Source organism: Mixophyes fleayi, chromosome 1 (genome assembly GCF_038048845.1).
Source record: "Mixophyes fleayi isolate aMixFle1 chromosome 1, aMixFle1.hap1, whole genome shotgun sequence".
Taxonomy (NCBI): domain Eukaryota; kingdom Metazoa; phylum Chordata; class Amphibia; order Anura; family Limnodynastidae; genus Mixophyes; species Mixophyes fleayi.
This window is the reverse complement of record NC_134402.1, coordinates 85,465,681-85,482,117: the sequence shown is the minus strand read 5'-3', so window position 1 is coordinate 85,482,117 and position 16,437 is coordinate 85,465,681. Positions and strand designations below refer to the sequence as shown.

At 43.3% G+C, this 16,437-nt stretch overlaps 1 protein-coding gene across 1 annotated transcript in view; it reads left to right on the top strand.

Moving 5' to 3' along the window:
- The window catches only part of GALNTL6 (polypeptide N-acetylgalactosaminyltransferase like 6), a 1,017,111-nt gene that overhangs the window by 981,566 nt on the left and 19,108 nt on the right, over positions 1 to 16,437 (top strand). Inside the window, exon 10 of the mRNA XM_075197705.1 lies at positions 1,371 to 1,487. Coding sequence (XP_075053806.1) covers positions 1,371 to 1,487 — 117 coding nt within the window. The remainder of the gene's footprint in view (positions 1 to 1,370; positions 1,488 to 16,437) is intronic.

The following is a 16,437-nucleotide window of genomic DNA, read 5'->3' as shown; positions in this document are numbered from 1 at the left end:
GTAATTGAACAATTGTAACAGCTGCAGGACTGGATTGCTGCAGTGGTACCCATTGTCAAGGAGCACGTGGAACAGACACAATGCGCTCAACAGAGGATGTAAAATAGCCATGTACCTTTACCCTTGGGAACAGAGTTCTGATTCTGGTGCCCAATGTAGAAAGCAAGTTTTTGGGCAAATGGCAGGGCCCGTTAGAAAACAAGGAAAAATTAAGTGAAGTTAACTATAAAGCGTATCAGCCGGGGAAAAGAAAGCCTGAGCAAATTTACCATGTTAACCTAATAAAACCTTGGAAGGGTAGGTTAGCCATAGTTCCTGAACTGGGCCCACCAATAACATCTTTTGATTCCTGAAGTAAAGGCATCGGAGACTCAGCGCTCCTAAAGAATGAGACTAAGGAGTTCATCATAAAAAACACGGATGCATTTTCAGAGTTACCTGGCCAAACCTCCATAATAAAACATGACATAATTACAGGGCCAAGGGTCAAGGTCATCATAAAACCATATAGGATACCCAAAGCCCAGTGAGAAGCTATGTCCAAGGAGGTAAAAAAAATGTTAGAACTCAGTATTATAGAAGAGTCTAACAGTGATTGGTCCAGCACCATAGTGCTAATCCAAAACTGGAGGACAGTCTACGCTTCTGTAACAATTTTCATAAGCTGAATGGCATTATGTATGCAGCCTGTATTAATAACGCCAGATTTTTCAAAAGAGTTTATTGTACAGACAGATGCCTCAGATGTAGGGATAGGTGCCGTGTTGTCACAAACCAGGGATGAGGAGGAGCACCCTGTAATATATCTGAGTAGATAGCTCAATGAGCATGAGAGGAGGAGCGCCATTGTAGAAAAGGAAACATTGGCTATTAAGTGGGCATTAGACATTCTGAGGTATTACCTCTTGGGTAGATGGTTTAAGCTTGTGATGTATCATGCCCAGTTAAAGTGGATGTCTGCAAATTCTTTTTGTTTTGTCTTAGTTTGTTAGTCAGGATTGACCAGTGTTTAGTTAAGGCCAAAAGGCAAGGTGTTCATTTTGGAGTTTTATTTTGTTTTCTTACTGAATAAAACCGGCTGAAGTCCGTTGCATGAAACCTTTGGACTTGTGTAAAATCTGTCGCCTGCTATAAACACCATATACCACAGGACCCTTTTACGGCTTTTCAACAGCCTATAGCCCTTCAACAACTCACAGACATTAACATTTTCCTGGGGTTTTAAAACAAGTAGGTTGGGAACCAAGGTGAAATATACCTGCCATCATACCCTAATCCAGTGACTTTCTCACAATACATATAACATTAATTTGGTCCATATACCTATATTGTTATATTGAAATTTGAATTTTTTATATTTTTCTTTGCAGATTCGAAATGTGGCATCCAACCTTTGTATTGATAGCAAACATGGAGCAACAGGCACAGAACTGAGATTAGACACTTGTGTGAAAGATGGCTCTGAGAGAACGTGGTCACATGAACAGGTACTTTACAAAAAATGACCTTTACCTCACACATATTTCACATTAATCTTATATTGACTGTTAGATATAAGTGGGAATGCAGACACCCAGTTGTTCAATAAAATGGAGCCTATAACAAACGTCATAACTTTGGGTAGGAAAGTTATATAAATTTTCAGATCCATGTAATTCAAGAAATGCTTGGTGGTCAGTGTAGATATTATTCCTATTTCTGCTTTGTTTACTTTCAGCCTCCTTTTGTTTTGTTTTATGTCTAATAGTGGTACTGAAAGAGACTAATAGGACAATAGTACAATTTTCTGGGATCAGAGTCACTGCTTATCTTCTTCTCCCCATGGAGACCCCTTATCTCTGAATGGCCATTTATAAATGCATTTAAAGATAGCAGCTGAGCTCTTAAAAAAGCATTGCCATCACTGGACCCCTACTGCCAATAGGGGTTCAGTCCTGACCTCATGATCACTAGATAGAACATTCAAACGGAATACTGTATATTTGTAATGCAAAACATATGTCACTTAATCATTATAAAATGAAATAATTTTCTAATAACATCCCATCTCTACCATCACTAGAACACCCTCTTAGGTTATAAGCAGCTATGGGATGAATTTATGGGATTGGCTTTATTCATAAATGTAAGCGCAATATGGACAAAAATAGTAATTGGGATCACTTTATAAAATTGCTGTCAGGTGCATAATGTTTGCGAAACCACAGCAACCAATCACCAAATAGCTTTTTTTATGTCTATTGCAGGTTAAACAATGGCCACAATGTTTTATTGATTGCTATGATTTAGTAAAAATGTTGCACCAAAATGTAATGAGATTTAAAAAATAAACAAAAAAAGCCTCTTCTTCTCTATCACCAATTGCCATTTAACAGGTAGTTTATAACAAACATTTTTGTGTACACTACTAACGGAAGAATTGTGCTAGTATTTTTGTTAAAAGATGTACACTGCTATAGAACAAATGCAGTCTGAGTTAAAAAAAAAAAAAAAAGATCCGCACTGAAGGCTTTCCCATGGCCTACTATAACATTTTTATTCAATTTCTCTTCCCTCATTTATTACAACTTTATAACAAGATTTTAAAAGGGAGTGTATTTTCACCCCAAAACTACTCACTTGAAAATCATAGTTATTCCATAACCAAATAAAGACCCTTAGTACTATGTCAATTACAGACCAATATCCCTTTTAAATATTGATCTCAAACTTCTCGCCAACATTTTGGCAAACAGATTAAACCCTTTACTGCCAACCATAATTGACCCTGACCAGGGGACACTTCATCCCATCCCATCAAGCATGTGCCAATACACACAGAATTATTAGTTTAATACATCACATTAATGACTATAATCTGCCAGTCGTTTGTTGCCAGGAAGTTATTCAACAGGCTGTCATGGCCCTTCATGCAGCAGAAACATCTTTCGTTTACCTCCATGCCATACAAGCATTATATTATAACCCCTCATACTCTGTCTCAAAAAAAGGCTTAAAATCACCAAGGTTCAATCTAAGCAACAGCACAAGACCGGGATGCCCCCTTTCACTATTGATTTATGCCCTCTGTATCTAGCATTTGGCTGCTAGAAAAGAAGCTAATCCAAACATTATAGGGATTCAATTATGTCCCCAGCATTACAAAATTCCGCTCATTGTGAATGATATAATTCTTACATTAACAAACCCATACGCTTCCTTCCCAAACCTAGTTCAGGAACTGGACATTTACGGTACGCTCTCTAGTTTTAAGGTTAATAACAGCAAGTTCATCTATCTGCCCGTCTATAGAAACTATTGGAGATCAATTTTGAATTCCTCTGGAAGCCCAAAGCCATCCAGTATCTAGGCATCTTTATAACTAAACACTATAACTGTTATGAATCCCAGTGTATTCATGAAGAGCAACAGAAGTGTAAAGCAAAGTGTCTTTATTCAGGTAAATACACAAACAAAGAATACTCAGATCCACTCATAAGAACAGGTTCCTAAGGAGACTGTATAGTAAAATGGCAGGAACTGGTATTATAAGTTTTACCCCAGTCCAGAAGGCACAAGACTGTCCAGGAAAGCAGACAGAGTCCAGGAATAAAGCAGTGATCAGACAAACAAATCCAAATAGCCAGGCAGAGATCAAGCAAATTAGCAAGGTCCAGAAGTCTGTCCAAAAGGTCAGGGCAGCAGGCAAAACAGCGTGGTTCAAGGTACAGGCAAACGATTTGGGGTCTTAGGCAAGCAGGCAAGGTCCAAGGTACAGGCAGGGGTCATACACAGAAGTTCAGTCCAGCAGGTATATATCAAATAGCACAGGAGCAGGTTAGCAGCAGCCAGGAACAAACGGATGAACTGCACAGAGCACAGCTAGAGGCATAATGCAAGGAGATTGTCACTCACCGGACTGTGAGTGCCATTTCTTCTGTGTTCAGGAACCGTGGCCGTCCGCCTTCCTGAGCGTCTGCGCATGTGCAGCCCTTATGAAACCTTCAGTACCTGTTGCTTTTAATTGATTGGATGATCAGGCAACCCTCCCTATTTAAACCACCTGTGATCATTACCTGGTTGCCTGATCTTGGAGTCTCATTCCCCATGAGCCTCTGAAGGTGTTCCTGTGTTTCCTCATGTATTCAGCTCCAGCTGATTCCTGTCTACTTCGATTGTGGTTTCCAGACCACTTCAACTCTCCTGTGTTCATGGTGTCTGCACTCAGCTGATTCCTATCTGCTACTGCTGCCGGATTCCAGTCCGCCTCAACTCTCCTGTGTTCAGCGTGTCTGCTCTCCACTGCCTCCGTTACTACTGCCGGGTTCCAGACCGTCTCAACTCTCCTGCCTTCATCGTGTCAGCTCTCCACTGATTCCTATCAGCTACTGTTGCCGGATTCCTGACCGTCTCTACTCTCCTGTGTTCAGCGTGTCTCCCCTCCGTTTCCTTCGCTACTACTGCCGGATTCCAGACCGCCTCTACTCTCCTGTGTTCAGCGTGCCTTCCCTCCGCTGCCTCCGCTGCTACTGCCAGATACCAGACAGCCTCAACTCTCCCGTGTTCTTCATGTTTCCAGTTTCACTTACTACTGCTTCCTGAGTATTGCTCCGTTGATTACCAGTTACCTTCCGTGCGCTGCACCAACCTGATTACCGCTTCCATCCTCCAGTGGTCTCTCCTCCTGCCGGCGTTCAGCCGTTCAGGTATCCCTGCACGTCTCACTGACAGCCTGCTCTCCTGAACCGCGGTATACATACTTTCCATTGACTTTGCTATTGTATTGCATATCCGTCTGGACTGTGTTGTGTTCATCTCCGGAGTCTTCCATCTACTGAAGCTATTGTTACTATTGACTTTGTTTCCTATTTCCTGGATCTCTATAGTGACTTTGTATACTTCAAGCAGCGCTTGTCAGTTATTATTGTATTGTGGTTATCATCGTGGGATCAAGTTCCGTGTGCCCCGTGTATCCTCTGCATTCCATTCCATTCATCTCCTCCTGCCCCTCCTCACATATATATAGCAGTGGTACAACTTGCTGTACGCAGACCACTGACTCCTGTTTCCCTGTGGCACCAGTTTCAAGTATCCTCTCACATAAGCAGTGGTACAACTTGCTGTACGCAGACCACTGACTTGCCCGTTACCTACTTGCACCTGGAATCCATTCCTTCACTATAGACAGTGGTACAACTTGCTATACGCAGACCACTGACTTTCACTACCTCCTCTCTACTCCTGGACATTCCTCCTCACTATAGCAGTGGTACAACTTGCTGTACGCAGACCACTGACTCTCCTCACGTTTACTTGTCCATCCGGTTCCTCGTGTTCAGACATCTAAGTCATTACCAGTTGCTGCTAGTCATAGACTTTCCTTGGGCATTCTCTCACCATCTGCTGATTCTCCTGTTCAGTTGTCACCCTGCTACCAGAGGACCATAGTACCAGCTATATTACTCTGGTAAGTCCATCATCTGGTGATATCCTGGGCAAAGACTCCTAGTGCCCGTGACAGTAAGATCAGGCCATGACAGACCCAGGAGCGGAACCTACAGCTAAAGAGATGCTGCAGTATCTGGTTACCCGTATTGAACAACAGGATGTTTGCCAACAACAATTGCTGCAATGTTGCCAGGCGTTAGCCTCCCAAATAACGTCTGCGCAAAATATCATAGCTACTGTTGATGCTCCTGTGCCTTCCTCCGTTTCTCCAGTGCCATCCCAGGTGTCTACTGCTTCCACGCTACACCTGCCTACTCCTTCAAAATATGATGGAGACCCCAAAACATGCAGGGGTTTTCTAAATCAATGCTCAGTTCATTTTGAGCTTCAACCTCACAATTTCTCTACTCATCGTTCCAGAGTAGCCTATCTCATTTCCTTGTTTTTTGGACAAGCTCTCGCATGGGCTTCCCCTCTGTGGGAAAGAAATGATCCATTACTACAAGATAGTGCCAAATTTATTTCCACGTTTCGAAGTGTATTCGATGAACCTGGTCGTGTTATTTTCGCTGCATCCAGCATCCTCCGTCTACGTCAGGGTTCTCGTACTGTAGCCCAGTACGTCATTCAATTTCGGATATTAGCCTCTAAACTTCAGTGGAACACTGAAGCTTTAATTGCCGCCTTCTGGCAGGGGCTTTCTGATAAAATTAAAGATGCACTGACTACTCAAGAATTACCTACTTCTCTAGAAGATTTGATTTCTCTTTGCCATCGTGTAGACATGAGATTTCGTGAAAGAGAGTCTGAAAAAACAACTTCATTTAAAGCACCTCTTCGCTCAAGTCCTCAAGTTCGCCAAGTTTCATCTCCGGTGATACCTATGGAGATAGGTCGCTCCAAATTAACTTCAGAGGAGAGGGACCGAAGAGTAAAAAATAGACTTTGTATCTATTGTGCTGATTCTACTCATATGCTCAATTCATGCCCTAAAAAATCGGGAAATGCCAGGCCCTAACCAGTTCTGGAGAGGTGAAGTTAGGGTCCCTGGAGTCCTCTCCATGTTCTACGAAATTAAAAGTTTGTGCTTTTGATGTTACGGTTTCCTTTGCTACCAAATCTTTCATGTCCCAAGCACTTATTGACTCTGGAGCTGCAGGAAACTTTATTTCTAAATCCCTCGTGAATCAATGGTCCCTACCAGTGATTACTCTGAAAATACCTATTACTGTGACTGCTATTGATGGATCACGCATTATTAATGGTCTCATCACCCAGAGTACGTCTCCAGTAACCCTTCAAATTGGTGTATTACACCAGGAAGAAATTTCAATTTTAATTCTTCCTGTTACTACCAGTCCGATTGTATTAGGCCTTCCATGGCTTTAACGTCATTCTCCCCAGATTGACTGGCTGTCACGGGCACTAGGAGTCTTTACCCAGGGATCACCAGGTGATAAGCTTACCAGAGGAGTATAGATGGTAATATGGTACTCTGGTAGCAGGGTGATCACGGAACAGGAGACAGCAGATGATAGAGATGCTCGGGAAAGTCTATGACTAGCAGCACTGGTAATATATATGTAGTAATACACGAGGAACTGAATGGACAAAGGACACGTGAGGGTAGTCAGTGGTCTGCGGTAGCAAGTTGTACCACTGCTATAGTGAGGAGGAATGTCCAACAGAAACGAGGAGGTGATGAGAGTCAGCGGTCTGCGTTTAGCAAGTTGTACCGCTGTCTGGGTGAAGGAATGGGATCCATGTGAAGGTATCCAGGGAGTCAGTGGTCTGCGTTAGCAAGTTGTACCACTGCTATGTGAGAGGACACTGGAACAGGTGACACTGGAAACAGGAATCAGTGGTCTGCCTCTAGCAAGTTGTACCACTGAATATATATGTGAGGAGGAGCACGGGGAGAGACTGCAATACAGAGGATACACGGGCACCTTGAACTTGATCCACAATGACATGCACAATATAGTAATGACTGAACAGCACTGCAATAATACAAAGTCATAGAAACTATCTGGGCAAAAGATAACACAGTCAATGATGGCAAAAGTCTCAGCGGATAGTAAGCTCCAGAGGAGAACAACTCAGTCCAGCAAGATATGCAATACACCAGCACAGTCAATGAGAAGTATGCATACCGTGGTTCAGGAGCAGGCTGTCAGACAGGAGTGCAGAGATACCTGAACGGCTGGAGGCCGGCAGGATGCGAAGTCCCTGGAGGGTGAAGCGGTAATCAAGTAGGTGCAGCGCACAGGTAGGTAGACCAGCAGGGGAACAAATACTCAGGAAGCAGTAGTATGTAGAACTGGACTCCTGTAGGACCCTGAAGAGTAGCGATGGTCTAGACGAGATGAAAGCAGTGAGGCCCAGATCCGATGCAGACTGGCGAGTAGACACCAGCAGGAACACTGAGAAGCACGGAGAGCGGATCAGCTGCTTCAGACACGAGTAGAACTGAGGAGTAGCAGCCAGCAGGACTCTGCAGGTACACGGAGGTAGCGGATAGCAACCAGCGGGTGCAGCCACGATGAAACACGGGAGAGTAGAGCTGAGCTGGAACTGTTGAGCACGGAGAGCAGCGGATAGGAATCAGTTGTAGCAGTCTCGAGGAAACACGGGAGAGTTGAGATGAGCTGAAGACTGTAGCGCACGGAGGCAGCAGATAGGAATCAGCCAAACAGTCACGATGAAACACAGGAGAGTTGAAGTAGTCTGAGGACTGTAGTGCACGGAGGCAGCGGATAGGAATCAGCAACAGTCACGATGAAACAAAGAAGAGTTGGAGTGGTCTGAGGACTGTAGTGCACGGAGGCAGCGGATTGGAATCAGCTAACAGACACGATGAAACACAGGTGAGTTGAAGTGGTCTGAAGACTGTAGTGCACGGAGGCAGCGGATAGGAATCAGCTAACAGTCACGATGAAACACAGGAGAGTTGAAGTGGTCTGAGGACTGTAGTGCACGGAGGCAGCGGATAGGAATCAGCTAACAGTCACGATGAAACACAGGAGAGTTGAAGTGGTCTGGAAACCACAGGAGTAGAAGTGGTCTGGAAACCACAGGAATCAGCAGCGCTGAATACACGAGGAAACACAGGAACACCTTCAGAGGCTCATGGGGAATGAGACTCCAAGATCAGGCAACGAGGAATGGACAGCAGGTGCTTTAAATAGGGAGTGTTGCCTGATCAGCCAATTAAGTTAAAGGAACAGGTACTGAAGGTTTTGAAAGGGCTGCGCATGCGCAGACCCTCAGGATGGTGGACGGCCACGGTTCCTAAACACACGGGAAGAAGCACTCACAGTCTGGTGAGTGACATTGGCACACTCCTCAAGTTACGTCTTGGGGGCCTGAATGTCATCATCGTTGCCTCTCTCAAGTCGTTCCTCTCAAAATACAGCAATCCTTCATTTCACCTTGTTCACCGGGACTTTCTACTCAGTATGCTTCTTTTGCCGATGTATTTGATAAAATTCAGTCTGAACGTCTTCCTCCTCATCGTTCGTGGGACTGTCCGATTGATCTTCAACCTGGCAAGACTCCTCCCAGGGGTCGTGTGTATCCACTTTCGTTACCTGAAACTCAAGCCATATCTGAGTACATCAAAGAGAATCTCCAGTGAGGATTTATTCGACCTTCTACCACTCCCGCTGGAGCAAGGTTTCTCTTCGTAAAAAAGAAGGATGGGTCATTACGTCCTTGCATAGATTTCCGTGGACTTAACGCCATAACTATCAAAAATCGGTATCCCATTCCATTATTACTGAGTTATTTGATCGTATCAAGGGAGCCCGGATCTTTACCAAGTTGGATCTTCGTGGTGCCTATAATTTAATTCGAATCAGGTCCGGTGACAAATGGAAGACAGCTTTCAACACCAGAGACGGTCATTATGAATATTTAGTAATGCCCTTCGGGTTATGTAACGCCCCCGCTGTTTTCCAGGGTTTCATTAATGAGATCTTCCGGGACTTGTTATATGTTTGTGTCGTCGTCTATCTGGACGACATATTAATCTTTTCTCAGGACCTGCCTTCTCATCATCAACATGTGGCAGAGGTCCTTTCCAGACTCCGGAAAAATTCATTATTCTGCAAGTTAGAAAAATGTTCATTCGAGTTGCCCCAGATTCCATTTCTGGGATATATTGTCTCCGGAGTTGGTCTTCAGATGGATCCAGAAAAGGTGAATGCTGTATTACATTGGCCTCAGCCAACTACTCTTCGTGCAATTCAGCGTTTTTTAGGTTTTGCCAATTACTATAGACGCTTCATTCAAGACTTTTCCTCGATTGCATCTCCTATTGTGGCCCTAACTCGTAAAGGGGCCAATACTAAACAATGGTCCTCTGAGGCCCTTCAAGCCTTCCAGTTTCTCAAAGAGTCCTTCTCCTCCGCTCCTGTTCTTCGACAGCCTGATGTGACGCTTCCCTTCTTCCTAGAGGTAGATGCCTCTAATGTTGGTTTAGGAGCCATTCTCTCCCAAAGATCGGAGCAACAAAAATTCCATCCTTGTGCCTTTTACTCTCGGGATCTTCTGCCTGCGGAGAAGAATTATACCATCAGGGACAAGAAGTTGCTGGCTATAAAAGTAGCATTAGAGGAATGGAGATATTTGTTGGAAGGAGCTCGTCATCATGTGACAATTTTTACTGATCATAAAAATTTGTCATATTTACAGTCTGCTCAATGTTTGAATCCTCGTCAAGCAAGATGGTCTCTTTTCTTTTCTCGTTTTGAACTAATCATAACCTTCAAACCAGCTGCGAAAAATAAAAAAGCAGACGCCCTATCTCGAGCTTTTGTGACGTCCTCAGACGTTGAAGATGGTCCTAACCACTCTATATTAGACCTCAAATGTGTTTCTCTGGCTGCTTCTTCCACTAAGGTGCTACAATTTGGGAGAACCCTCGTGCCTCCTGCTCTTAGGAAGAAAATCCTTTCGTGGTTTCACTCTTCTCGTTTTTCCGGACATTCTGGTAAACGCAAGACTTTTGAAATTCTTTCTCAAAGTTACTGGTGGCCTTCTATGAGGAGAGATGTCAAAGATTTTGTGGCTGCTTGTAAATTGTGTTCCCAGTTTAAGACTCCCCGCAGAACTCCAGCGGGTTTGCTTCAACCACTACCCATTCCTTCCAAGCCATGGACCCATATTAGTATGGACTTTGTTACTGATCTTCCTCCTAGTAAAAAGTGCAATACTATTTGGGTAGTGGTGGATAGATTTTCGAAGATGGCACATTTCGTTCCTTTGACCGGTTTACCTTCTTCATCTACTCTGGCTGATTATTTCATCAAAGAAATCTTCCGTATTCATGGATGTCATACCGAGATTGTTTCAGATAGAGGAGTGCAATTCGTTTCCAGATTCTGGCGGGCCCTCTGTAAGACCTTGGGTATCCGATTATCACTCTCATCCCCCTACCATCCTCAATCAAACGGACAAACCGAAAGGGTCAATCAAGATCTTGAGACTTTTATAAGGATGTTCTCTTCAGCCAACCAAGACAACTGGGTAGATTTGCTTCCATGGGCTGAATTCGCTCATAACAACATGTATCATGAATCATCTTCTAAAACTCCATTCTTTGTGGTTTACGGTCACCATCCGTCTTTTCCGGAATTTCCTGTCCTCCCTCCCACCCAAGTTCCTGCTGTAGAGACTGTTTGTCAGACCTTCAAAAATATTTGGTCTCAGGTCAAAACCTGTTTAAAGAAGACAACTGCCAGATATAAGTCTTTTGCAGATAAAAAGAGACGGGCTATTCCACCACTTAAAATCGGAGATCGTGTATGGTTATCAACCAAAAATATTCGTTTGAAGGTCCCATCTATGAAGTTCGCTCCTCGTTTTATTGGTCCATATAGGGTCATTCAAGTGATAAATCCAGTTTGTTTCAAACTTCTACTACCTAAGAACCTTCGTATTTCCAATGCCTTCCATTTGTCTTTGCTCAAACCTCTTATCATCAACCGTTTCTCGGTCCCTCCTTCAGCACCTCGGCCAGTTCAAGTTCATCGAGAGGAGGACTTTGAGATTACTCACATATTGGATGCAAAAATTTCGCGAGGAGTGCTTAGTTTCCTCATTCATTGGAAGGGCTTCGGTCCTGAAAAGCGTTCATGGATTAAAGCAGAAGATCTCAACGCTCCAGCTCTTGTTAAGAAGTTTTATTCCAGGTTTCCGGACAAACCCGGTTCCAGGTGTTCTGTGCCCACCTTTAAAAGGAGGGGTACTGTCACTCACCGGACTGTGAGTGCCATTTCTCCTGTGTTCAGGAACCGTGGCCGTCCGCCATCCTGAGGGTCTGCGCAAGTGCAGCCCTTATGAAACCTTCAGTACCTGTTGCTTTTAATTGATTGGATGATCAGGCAACCCTCCCTATTTAAACCACCTGTGATCATTACCTGGTTGCCTGATGAGATTGGAGTCTCATTCCCCATGAGCCTCTGAAGGTGTTCCTGTGTTTCCTCGTGTATTCAGCTCCAGCTGATTCCTGTCTACTTTGATTGTGGTTTCCAGACCACTTCAACTCTCCTGTGTTCATCGTGTCTGCACTCAGCTGATTCCTATCTGCTACTGCTGCCGGATTCCAGTCCGCCTCAACTCTCCTGTGTTCAGCGTGTCTGCTCTCCGCTGCCTCCGTTACTACTGCCGGGTTCCAGACCGTCTCAACTCTCCTGTGTTCATTGTGTCAGCTCTCCGCTGATTCCTATCAGCTACTGTTGCCGGATTCCAGACCGTCTCTACTCTCCTGTGTTCAGCGTGTCTCCCCTCCGCTGCCTTCGCTACTACTGCCGGATTCCAGACCGCCTCTACTCTCCTGTGTTCAGCGTGCCTTCCCTCCGCTGCCTCAGCTGCTACTGCCGGATACCAGACAGCATCAACTCTCCCGTGTTCTTCATGTTTCCAGTTTCACTTACTACTGCTTCCTGAGTATTGCTCCGTTGATTACCAGTTACCTTCCGTGCGCTGCACCAACCTGATTACCGCTTCCATCCTCCAGTGGTCTCTCCTCATGCCGGCGTTCAGCCGTTCAGGTATCCCTGCACGTCTCCTTGACAGCCTGCTCTCCTGAACCGCGGTATGCATACTTTCCATTTACTTTGCTATTGTATTGCATATCCGTCTGGACTGTGTTGTGTTCATCTCCGGAGTCTTCCATCTACTGAAGCTATTGTTACTATTGACTTTGTTTCCTATTTCCTGGATCTCTATAGTGACTTTGTATACTTCAAGCAGCGCTTGTCAGTTATTATTGTATTGTGGTTATCATCGTGGGATCAAGTTCCGTGTGCACCGTGTATCCTCTGCATTCCATTCCATTCATCTCCTCGTGCCCCTCCTCACATATATATAGCAGTGGTACAACTTGCTGTACGCAGACCACTGACTTCCCCGTTACCTACTTGCACCTGGAATCCATTCCTTCACTATAGACAGTGGTACAACTTGCTATACGCAGACCACTGACTTTCACTACCTCCTCTCTACTCCTAGACATTCCTCCTCACTATAGCAGTGGTACAACACGCTGTACGCAGACCACTGACTCTCCTCACGTTTACTTGTCCATCCGGTTCCTCGTGTTCAGACATCTAAGTCATTACCATTTGCTGATAGTCATAGACTTTCCTTGGGCATTCTCTCACCATCTGCTGATTCTTCTGTTCCGTTGTCACCCTGCTACCAGAGGACCATAGTACCAGCTATATTACTCTGGTAAGAACATCATCTGGTGATATCCTGGGCAAAGACTCCTAGTGCCCGTGACAGAGATTAACTCCATCATGCACGTAGAAGAGTTCAGGAACAGAACAGCAGCACCTCTGGTGGTATGAGGCACTGCTGCTAGGTACAAACAACAGACAGAGTTCTAACAATAACCAACTATTACAATTGAACTTCCATCCAATTGATTGACACAGTCCAAAGGGTTCTAAAAGCATGGTCCCTATCTACGTCTTTTGGATAGGCAGAATTAATGTCATAAAAATGAACATCCTGCCACAATTACTTTACCTTTGTCAATGTCCAATCTCAATGCAATAAATTTATATGGGCCAACAAACAACCCGGAGTTTACAGGTCAATGTTATCTAAGTCATCGACCTCGGGAGGTCTTGGTCTTCCTCTATTGAGTAAATACTGTCAAGCTTCAAATCAATCTCACATGATTTCCTGGCATTCTAAACCAGGTATAAAAAAATGGGTGGAGATCGAAAAAGATGCCTCCTGGATAAGAACAATTTGGACTTTCTTCCGTGGCCTGCCAAAAGTTTACAACCTTCCCCCGGCTTATGAAATTCCAACAATCAAACTAACACTAACTATCTGGGATGAATCTAACATTTTATATAAAATTGCACCACTCAACCTAATCTGGTGTTAGCCAATGTTTCCTCCTAGAAATGCCAACAGCTTTTCATGTACATAGATTCAGGCAGACTTTAATGCTTTCACCATATCTCTGGATAGTTGCACCCCCACCCCCACCATGACTGCTGACTTACGCGCAAAATATGGTATAGTACAATCGTACTTTTTTCAATATATACAAATTAAAAATGTTATCTATTCACAGATGAAGCCATCTGAGATAAGACAATTAACTCACATAGAGCTCATCTGTATTTATTCTGTAGGTAGCAGAGGCCTGTTGTCCATCCTCAACAATTCCATAGTCTGCTATGATCAGCAAATTCTGGAACTTCATGAGGCCAACTGGGAATGAGATCTAAACACCACTCTAGAGTCAAAGGACTGGGGTCACATCAGGTGTAGAATAGCTAAAACCTGATTTAATGTAGCTTTGAGAGAAAATGCATACAAAATATATACCAGATGTCCCTTCTAAGCTTTGGAAGATTTATCCCCAGTTTTCTGATCTCTGCTAGACAGGGGTGTGGGGTTGTGGGAACATTTCTTTCTATTTTGTAAATGTGCCCCCTTAATGTCCAATTCTGGAAGATGGTTATTGCTTTAATCTACCAAATAATGGATTTTCAGGTACTTGCCGATTCTGTTGTACTTCCCTTAAACAAACAAATTGTTTCACTTAACAAACATGTGGATAGGACATATTTGTCAACTCTCCCGGAAAGTCCGGGAGACTTCCGAAATTCAGGTCAGTCTCCCGGTCTCCCGGGAGAGCTGGCATTTCTCCCGCATCCCAAAATTCCTGTGCTAAAATGAGGCGATTCACCTGGAATCGCGTCATTTTGGCCCCGCCCACACAAGTAAAATTGCGATTTTCCGCTGGGGCGGGGCCAACTGACGCGATTCCAGTTGCCCCGCCCCTCTCACCTTCTAGCCACGCCCCTCTCCCGAATGTCGCCTACTGGAAGTAGGCAAGCATGGGATAGGCTCATTGTTCCCGTAAGTAATGCAGCTAAAATCCTAATCGCTAAGGAATTGAAAAGACAGACCATCAAAATAGAGAAGCTTTGCTTAATCACGTATGGTATGTCTCCTCCATGGGATATATGTCTAGCATTATTAATGATAGGTTGTCTGCCTTCCACAAAACTTTGGTACAAATCTCATAATTCTATGCTGCCAGGAACCATTAGAGCACTCAATACCTTGAGCTCCCTTTCTGCTAAAAATCCCCCTCCATCTCTCCCCTGTACCTACCCTATTCCTTCACATAGCCTTCTCCAGTCTTGGATTTCCCCCCATTCACATAATCCCAAATCCGCTTAAAATGTACAAAAACAAAAGTTTCAACAATTAAGCAGGTGAAAAGTAACTGAGGGATTGTGTCTCCTGTCTCTATCCTACAGCCTTTTTTATATTTTTAACTATTAGTTCAGCTGTTCCTGTGTATTGTATTCACCTATTTGTCAATTTTTATAAACAAAGAGATTTAAAAAAAAAAAGATAAAAGATCCTTTCAAATGCCATATAATCTGTATAGATTCCCCATACTACTGAAAAGAAGAATTGTCAGCTGCAGGTAACATATGATACACTCCACTAACGAGTGTATCTGACCAAGATGGAGACTTTTATGTACAAGTTGACCCTTTGTCTGTTACGTTTAATTTACCGAAAAAAAAGTCCAGAAAGGTGTATTCCTCCTTTAAGTCACTGAATAAAAATCACCTTACATCTTTAGTAATCTGAAATAATTCACTGAAAAATTCTTTTTAAGTCATCTTTTCTCATCACCTGCCAAATGTGCCATTAATAGTTAAGAATGCAGAAAGGGTTGCTAGAGGTCCATGGTTCTGTCTGAATCCTGAGCTCCTTTGATGCTAGGCCTTGTACATCTTATGAGCTACCATGGCTACAGTTGATTGTGGAAAGCAATAGGAGTAAAGTGTGAAAAAGACATTAAAGGTATTATAAACAAATAAATAATGGTTAGTTCATAGATGGAAAATCCCTTCAGTTGTCAGTTGTTTACAATTACCTCAGACTAGGAGGTAAGAGCTACTCAATAACAATTATGCTGGAAACGCTTCTTTTAATGTAATTTTGGAAAATGTAATTCAAAATACCTCCACTAGAGAGAAGCATTAGACAAAAAATGTATATTGCAGTATAGCAGTAACATCTCCTCAGCATATTCATGTCATATAACAGGAGTTTACTCACATCGATCTGTTAATGGTAAATTTGCTTTGGTAAAGGTATTTTAATAGTTTAGTCTATAGATATACTAAAAGCCAAAATGAAGCGCTTTACTAGCAATCAAAGTACATAAGATAGCTAAAAATATTACACAAATATGCAAGTACACAAATCATGCAATCATGTTTGATAACAATCCTATCACAATTTAAAAGCATCAGTTGTAAGGAATATATTCCCAATTAACTTTAAAAACATGTTATGCATTAAAGCTGCGGTACCATGTATATATTTTACTAACATGCCCTTCCTCTAGTTGGTAGTATATGCAGCTCTTTTTCTGGGGCTTTTCTGGTTCTGTAATACAAAACACTGTATGCAAATCACTTTCCTGCAGCACTTTCATCATCATCATCA